The sequence below is a fragment of the Sinocyclocheilus anshuiensis genome, unplaced genomic scaffold, assembly GCF_001515605.1.
Source record: "Sinocyclocheilus anshuiensis isolate Anshui unplaced genomic scaffold, SAMN03320099.WGS_v1.1 scaffold64, whole genome shotgun sequence".
In the NCBI taxonomy this organism is placed as follows: domain Eukaryota; kingdom Metazoa; phylum Chordata; class Actinopteri; order Cypriniformes; family Cyprinidae; genus Sinocyclocheilus; species Sinocyclocheilus anshuiensis.
The window spans coordinates 893,940-902,463 of NW_015557063.1; the positions used below are offsets into that span (position 1 = coordinate 893,940).

The 8,524-nt window shown below is 35.7% G+C and overlaps 2 protein-coding genes across 2 annotated transcripts in view; one reads left to right on the forward strand and one right to left on the reverse strand.

The window, feature by feature from the left end:
• Positions 1–973: 973 nt before the first annotated feature.
• On the reverse strand, positions 974–4,852 carry LOC107676518 (NADH dehydrogenase [ubiquinone] 1 subunit C1, mitochondrial-like). Its single transcript, XM_016471074.1, has 4 exons — positions 4,701–4,852; positions 4,079–4,182; positions 3,922–3,994; positions 974–1,066 (listed from the first exon to the last, which is right to left on the reverse strand). Exons 1-3 carry the CDS (start codon positions 4,744–4,746, stop codon positions 3,935–3,937), a joined length of 210 nt encoding a protein of 69 aa, XP_016326560.1. The 5' UTR covers positions 4,747–4,852; the 3' UTR covers positions 974–1,066; positions 3,922–3,934.
• An 814-nt stretch (positions 4,853–5,666) lies between these two features.
• Positions 5,667–8,524, forward strand: part of naa15a (N-alpha-acetyltransferase 15, NatA auxiliary subunit a) — a 20,697-nt gene continuing 17,839 nt past the window's right edge. Inside the window, exon 1 of the mRNA XM_016471064.1 lies at positions 5,667–5,923. Coding sequence (XP_016326550.1) covers positions 5,870–5,923 — 54 coding nt within the window. The 5' untranslated portion in view covers positions 5,667–5,869. The remainder of the gene's footprint in view (positions 5,924–8,524) is intronic.

Here is an 8,524-nt window from a genome sequence, read left to right on the forward strand (position 1 = left end):
AAATCCTCCCACTGCTGGGATTCCGTGGCACTGCCTTCAAAGCAACTAAGTATCATTTCTATTTACTCAAATAGTCTTTTAAACTGTATTATTTTGTTTAATTTATGCAACTTACATTGCAAAAACATCTAAACTGAATTAAAGTTCCACACGATTATCCCAGTTTTCGCAGATTTATCATGGTACCAGCACTTACAGAACATTTCCCTAATGTTAGTGTATGGTTCCCGTTTATTTTCATCCCAATACTTACGTTCCAATAACGTACACAGGGGTGTTTGTGTGACAACCTAATAAGAACATATAGAACATTTTCTCATAGTTGTTTTCTAGGTTTCTTAACTGGACACTAATGTTACCAGAAATTTGCAGAATGGTTTTTGTGTAACAACCTGTCTACTGTTAGCTGGAGTCAAATGTTTATTATACTATTCTGTTTAATAGTATGTTTAAATATACAGTATGCTTTTTTTTTTTACAGTAAGCTGCAGTGATTAATAAGACAGGCCATTCTCCAGAGCTCTCTGGCCAATTAATTAGTATACTATTATGAGATTTTGGCTCAGAAAATGTACCATTACACCTAACATATTCGCTGTTTTGTGTCCATGCATGTTCTCCACTGTATGAAGGTAATCTTTTTACTCAAATCATCAACTTGTTTCTCCTAAACACATTAACTCTGACTCTTATTGAATATTAAAAATTGAATCTTGGAACGTCACTGGTTTGTTGACACTGAATGTTGGCTTCAAAAGTCTGATCCCGTGAAAAGAACTGACAGTTGTATTTACTTAATTAGGATAGACAGAGTTCAAGAATGATTCTGTAATTGTTTTGCTTATAAACCACATCATAAGTCTAAATTGAAGGGAACAATGCTTAACCGTATATTTAACAATATTTATATCTCTGCAACTCATGTTTGCTGGAGTCAAGAGAGAGTGACTAGAGCCAAGTTATATATACACATCTTTAATAAACATTATTGTACATCTTTCAAAAGCAGAGGACACAGTGAAACAGAAAACACAGAAGATCCACAAAACACAGAGCAATCGTTGCCCTACAAAGGAAAAAACAGTTACTATTACATCATTAGCATGGCATCACTTAACAAAATTTACAAATGACACTGGGCCTCATTTATCAATCTAACGTAGAAACGAGCGCAGATCCGTGCGCACAAATCAACTTACGACAGAGTTCATGTGTGATTCATGAAACATTCGCATGCCCCTAATCTCATCGTACGAATGATCGTATGTTGATAAATGTGGCGGAAGAAAACAATCGTCATTTGAATATCACGCCCCTAAAAACACCCCGGTTTAGAAGCCTCGCCCCTGAGTTTACGACACAGAGAAAAGAAACCCGGCCAAAAAGAGGAAATAATCTCATGAAAGAGAAATTTATCTTACTCCAAAAACACCCGTTAACCTTGTAATTGCAAACAATTAGGCTACATTAATTTATGTAATTTATATGTATATTCAAATACTGGCAAATATAAACAGCCTATTTAGTTCCCCTCACTCTACAACAAATATTTTAAATTTAACAGTATTCAGAACAGAACAAGAATGAAAAATAAGTAGTTATAAAATTATATATTAAACTAAAATAAAACACAAATTAGGCTATAGTGGCATTCATTACAAACAGCATAAATGTCAAGCAAAACTGAAAAGGCATTGGGCTCACGCGCCTGTCTCAGATGTTTCCATTTCTGCCATATTTGTAACATTTGTTTGCATAACTATTATTCATTATGTAGCCTAAACATGGCTTTATACTTCACTCATGTTCTAATATCCGTGTAAAATCCTTCACATGTGCAAAAATGTTTGTTTGGGCGCTGCACGCTGATTTTACAGGGGACCTTTTAAAATAAACAGTGTAACTTATGTTTGGTTGACTGCATTTTAGTTTGATGATGAATGGCTGAAATGTCAGGCAACGGTAGAACTAATGTTGTTTGTGTGTGCGTGAGGCGCCTGTGCGATCAGATGGATTTAATCAAATAAATGAATGAATATCTTAAAATAAAGAAAATATTTGTATAAATACATTTATTATCTTTAATAAATAAATAAAATAAAATGCATTAAGAGTGTCACAAAAACGAGTGTCCCTTAATCTGTTAATTATATTATAGCCTATTATATATTTTGTGTGATCCTATTTATTTTATTCCTTTTATAGACTTAATTTCTGTTTTACTCCTTTCACAGAAGCGCTGCAGGTGCATGATGCGACGATTGAATCCTCATGGTCTTGTTTACGCTACTATTCGCGCATATAAAACTAAAGCCCTGTATAAAACCAAAAAAAAAAAAAAGACATTCTAATCTTACTGGTTAACGATCGACTAATGAGGTTCGTTTGACTGTCAGGAAAATACAAATGAACAAAATGCTGTCATTCTACAATTCTCCACTGTATTTACTATGCTGCGCGCAAGTTCAGGTAACTCAAAAACTTGCGTACACAAGCTAAGACCAGACGTGAGATTTGATCGTAGCCACCGCTCACGTCCATATTGATAAATTCCAAGTTTCAATATGGACAAAATGGTCGTACGATCATTTCGTAGATGAGGCCCATTATATGTATTTTTTTCCTCCAAAAAATTATTATAGTTTCAAAGGAAGTCAAAGCAAGTGTTAAAAACATTGTCTGAAAAACCAGCATATACTGTATAAGTGGAGCTACTTTTTTGTATAATGAATTTCGTTTTTTCTAATGCATAATTTATATTTAGTTTAAGATCACAGTCTAATGCCATGTGGTGTTGGGTAAGCAGTAACTTATTCATGATCCTGAACAGGTGTGGAGATGATATACAGGTAGACGGGTATAAAATAGGTCAGCATTCCCATAATACCCCTCTCTATACAGTGTGTCCAGTGGGACATGTTCTAATATCCGTGTAAAATCCTTCACATGCGCAAACATTTTTGTTTGGGCGCTGCACGCTGATCTTACAGCGGACCTTTTAAAATAAACAGTGTAACTTTTATGTTTGGTTGACAGCATTTTAGTTTTATGATGAATGGCTGAAATGTCAGGCAACGGTAGAACTAATGTTGTTTGTGTGTGCGTGAGGCGCCTGTGCGATCAGATGGATTTAATCAAATAAATGAATGAATATCTTAAAATAAAGAAAATATTTGTATAAATACATTTATTATCTTTAATAAATAAATAAAATAAAATGCATTAAGAGTGTCACAAAAACGAGTGTCCCTTAATCTGTTAATTATATTATAGCCTATTATATATTTTGTGTGATCCTATTTATTTTATTCCTTTTATAGACTTATAGACCTCTTATAGACAGAAGCGCTGCAGGTGCATGATGCGACAACTGAATCCTCATGGTCTTGTTTACGCTGCTATTCACGCATATAAAGCTAAAGACCTGAATAAAACCAAAATATTTTGTGTGATCCTATTTATTTTATTCCTTTTATAGACTTATAGACCTCTTATAGACAGAAGCGCTGCAGGTGCATGATGCGACAACTGAATCCTCATGGTCTTGTTTACGCTGCTATTCACGCATATAAAGCTAAAGCCCTGAATAAAACCAAAAAGAAAAAGACATTCTAATCTTACTGGTTAACGATCGACTAATGAGCTTCGTTTGACGGTCAGGAATATAAAAATGAACAAAATGCTGTCCTTCTACAATTCTCCACCATATTTACTATGCTGCGCGCAAGTTCAGGTAACTCAAAAACTTGCGTACACGAGCTGAGACCAGACGTGAGATTTGATCGTAGCCACCGCTCACGTCCATATTGATAAATTCCAAGTTTTGCGTTGAAACAACCGTACACCCAATTTTCTTACGTACGTTCGTTACGTAAACGAGACCCACTAACACTGACTAGAGATGATAATGGTTTTACTTACATGGTCTCATGGATTACTCTAACCCATTCTGTGTTTTGTACTCATGCACATCAGTGCTGTGCTGTTTAAACAGCTGGTGGGGAACAGAGAGTGCGTTTATAAAAATCAAAAAAGAAAGTCTGTGCATATGTTTGAGAGATCATTCAAAGTGAGTTACCAATGCCCACAAGACAGCAGTGCTTCCAAATGCCAGTCCTACTCTCAGCATGTTTGGCTTGGAGGGATCCGGTTTGGAAGCTATAAAGAAATTTCTGCTAACCTCTGAAAAGAGAGAGAAAAAGCAATCCTCAAAACCGTATATATTTAACACAATGTTTGATTTATTGGACAGTTTTGGTAGCTTGATAGTTTGTATATGAATTGATTTATTAACCCACTGATCGGCAGTTTTCCAAATATTTAAAATGTTATTAAGCACAATATTCCCATTTTGTTAGATGTAATACGTATTAATGTAACAATTATTAAGATAATAAAAAATAAACATTTTCAGTGTCCTTGGTTGTAAATCACAAAAACCTGAAAATGGCAATTAAAACATAATATATATAGATTACAAATGTATTCTAAATGTTTAAATAAATGCCTGTAACATATAAATAACTTATACGTGCGATGAAACTATAATGTATTGGCTGCTGTGTTGCTAGTCTTGCTATGCTAAGCAAGGTCAGGCCATACTGCTTTGCTAACTTACATGAGGCGAATAAACAAATATACCGAGGAAATGTACTGAGACTATAATGTACGTCAAATATAATTTGCATTGTCGTACTCACTCTTATTGACAGCTGAAGTCCGCAACAATAACCGACCGAGAGGCATTTTGACAGCGTTTCTCTCCCAGACAAAATGCGATCCTTGCTCGATTACTTTCCCTGACTCCTGGAATGGCTGACCTAGTGGCAAGTAGAGTAATCGATCACGAACGGATGAAACGCACTCGAGTGAACATACAACCATTCATTCAAAAAACTCTACATTCATGAAAAATATTAAAGGTTTTCTTTTTTTATTGACAATGTTCTCTAAATAGATGCTGTAGTCTTTGGTCTCCTGGAAAAATATAAATTAAATAAAAACTCCCAAAACAATAATAAATGTGTATGAGAAAATACATTTATTATCTTCGAATGGAATGATACATAAATATATAAAAATTATCCTGAATCTATAAAATCTAAAAATCCATCTAAATTTTCCACTAAAAAAAATACTTGTGTATACACAATTTTTTTAAAACTCTTTTTCTGTTGAACAAAAATACAAGAATAATCAATATCTAAATGATATCTCTAACACACTTTTAGCTGAATATATACCATGTAAAGCCACATAACCTCTTTTACTTTATTACTTAAACAGTATTTTCCACAAATACTCCACGTTTTACTCCAGTTTATACACATTTGTCCACAATAGGCTTTTATGAGTAGCTGTTTCATCAGTTATAATAAACATATGTTCATTAGTACACTTGCTCCCACAAGCCCTCACAAATGTATAATTTGCTGAGATATGGCGTCAAACACAACAGCATACGACCAAGATAATATTGCCATCTAGTGACTACAATGCATTCGGCATAACAGACATCATTCAATATATATGCTTGGTCGTACATTTATTGTAATCGCCAGGGCAACACTATCATTTAATTTCAAATGATGTATATTTCTCGTATAATTACATATTTTAATGCATCCCCGACTCGGAAATAGTGCACACTCAGCGCTTGCGCAGTTCACCGCTTAACCCGGGGAGAAGCAGCGTCGCCATTTTGGTTCTGTAGGGGGGCCTGCTGTCACCACGTGAAGGCGAGAAGCCCCAGACAGCTAAATTCGGGGGGCTATTACGATACGGCAGACAATCCGGCCAGAGGATCGCGGATTCCGATTCATGATCAGAGCAAAGTCACGGTGATCAGTACCCAAGAAGAATCAGAAGCATGCCCTCGATAACTCTGCCGCCGAAGGAGAACGCTCTCTTTAAGAGAATATTGGTAAGTTGGGGAAAATATATCTACAAACGAACGCTGGATTGTTAATAATAGAACGCAAGCGTTTGTCAGTCGCCTTCCTATTTTAGCCAGGATCTCTCTCCGCTGACCTCAAGAGAAACCTACTAAGAGTCTCTGCAAGCTAACAGAGAGCATTGGCATTGCTTTAATACTCTTAACATGACTATTAGCCCATGCACGTTCACGCACTTTGAGAGCAGATGAACTTGCCCGACACAGAACGGCTAAGCGCAAAGATCAGTGATTTGATAGCTGTGTGGACGGAATAAACATTAAACAGTGCTAAACAACGTGTCGTTTGAGGGTTTTGTGCACAAGTCATGTCAAAACACGGGGTTGAATCGATTAGTCACCGTACAAGTGAACAGAATGAAAGTTAATCCATTTAAAGCAACACTAACCTCAAAATAATAGCAGAGTATGAAACATACGAAGGCATTGATGCAATAATTACGTTAGCGTGTCGTTTACAGATTTGTTATGCAAGCTTTATTGGAAAAACGTGATTTTCTCATTATTGTGAATTATTGGACAATTTAATTAGTACCTGAACGCTACCCCTCAAATCTGCTGTCAGATCCTAACTGGAGAAATCATGCATTAACCAGTAAATTATATAAACATTTGAAAATAGAAGCTTCAGTCCATGGATCAGGATTTCTTAGTCATGTCAAGGGAGGGACATGTTTTTGAATGGACAAAAGTGGGTGTAATGCAAGATGAGTCAATTAATATTGATATTAGTTAGTCGATATACTGGATATATTGTTTTTAACAATTATTCTGTTACGGTTACTGAGATTTAATAATAGTTGAACCTTAAACTTGTCAACATATAGTAGCACACTAGCATGTAGTGTGTGTTATATGCTGACACAGTAGCATGTAGCAAATCTGCTTTGACTAAAAGCTGCAAAACTTTGTGATTTCACAGGGGTTTTAATAAGATTATGCCACAAAATACAGGTTTAATTGATTAAGTATCAAGTTTACTTTTAAGGTTCACACAGAAACCAAAAGAGAATGTACTGTGGGAGACTGACTTGCTTGACAGGTTGGCTGTGTCTCAAAACCTGGTTAGATGTCTGCCTAGATAACATTTATGATCATGTTTCTGGGCAGTTCAGCTTTCTAGGACACAGCTGGTAAAATAACTACTCGGATAGAGAACAATTAAAAATAGTTTTAAACATCCAAATTATGAACTTTTGTTGTTATGAAACTCTTTGTGCTTTAAAGTCACCATGAAATCAAAATAGAAAATTCTTATTTTTTAATGGAATATTGTAGTGTTATTATAAATAATTTATCTGTGAACGTCATTATTTTTTTAAAATTAATGTGCCCTCATAATCTTTAATCAAAAACGTTAACCTCCCCTCCCCCCCGAAACGACTTCTCTTCTCTTCCTGCCCGCATGCAGTTTAGGCATGTTTTGTGCCGTTGATCATCGTCGTCGTCATCCTTAATAAATAAAACATTTATTCATGCTTGGGTGTCGGCTGTGAACCCAGTGGAGAGAAATCCCTCACAACTAACTGCAAACTGGCATTCTGATCTGCCTCCATTTTGTTAACAACGCCCCAGCTTCCAAAGATCCAATCAATTCCCGAAGGACGAAATCAAGTCCCGCCCTCTCATTTCAGATGCCGTTTCACTCGGATATATGTCACGTTAGAGAAGAAAAGACAATTGCAACTTCCGTTTCATGCCGACTTTAAGAAGTTGTAGTAGTTTTAGGTTGTAGTGACTCAACAGTCATTGCCCAGTCATTGCTCTTAAAGGGATAGTTCATCCAAAAATGAAAATTTGATGTTTATCTGCTTACCCCCAGGGCATCCAAGATGTAGGTGACTTTGTTTCTTCAGTAGAACACAAATTATGATTTTTAAGTCCAGCCGTTGCAGTCTGTCAGTCGTATAATGCATGGCAATGGTAACAAAATCTATGAGAGTAAAAAAAACATGCACAGACAAATCCAAATTAAACCCTGATAAACAGCAGATAGCAGATAAACATCAAATTTTCATTTTTGGGTGAACTATCCCTTTAATTAGTAATGTGTATTAATAACCAGTCATGAAACATCCCCAAATGGTTGTTTTTACTGATTGTTAGACAGTCCTGATTTCTGTTATTCCAGAATACAGAGTAAGACATTCAAAGTCATCTGACGATGGTTTATTTGTGTTTTCTAACATCTGTTTCTGTTCTGTCACAGAGAGGGAGCTTGCTAAAAGACCTTATTTTGATTTCATTTCTTAGACTCACACATAACTTTTCAGTCATGATAACAATGCCAACAGCAGAGCCTAAAGAGATCTGTCCATTAAACATGATTATGCCAGAGGGCATTCCTTCATGTTACTGTTATGTTGATATTTGGCAGACAGCTCTCCTGGGATGTCTAAACTGTTGTGGTGACCAAAATAGATCGGAATCTGTTTTGTAATTAACATCTCACCATCATAGCCTTTTTTTTCTGAGCATGCCAGAAAAAATGCCATTTTTTTTAGCAGCATTGTGAACTACTTTAATAAGAGTTACACGAGGAAAGGCTGGAATACACTACACAAACACCCC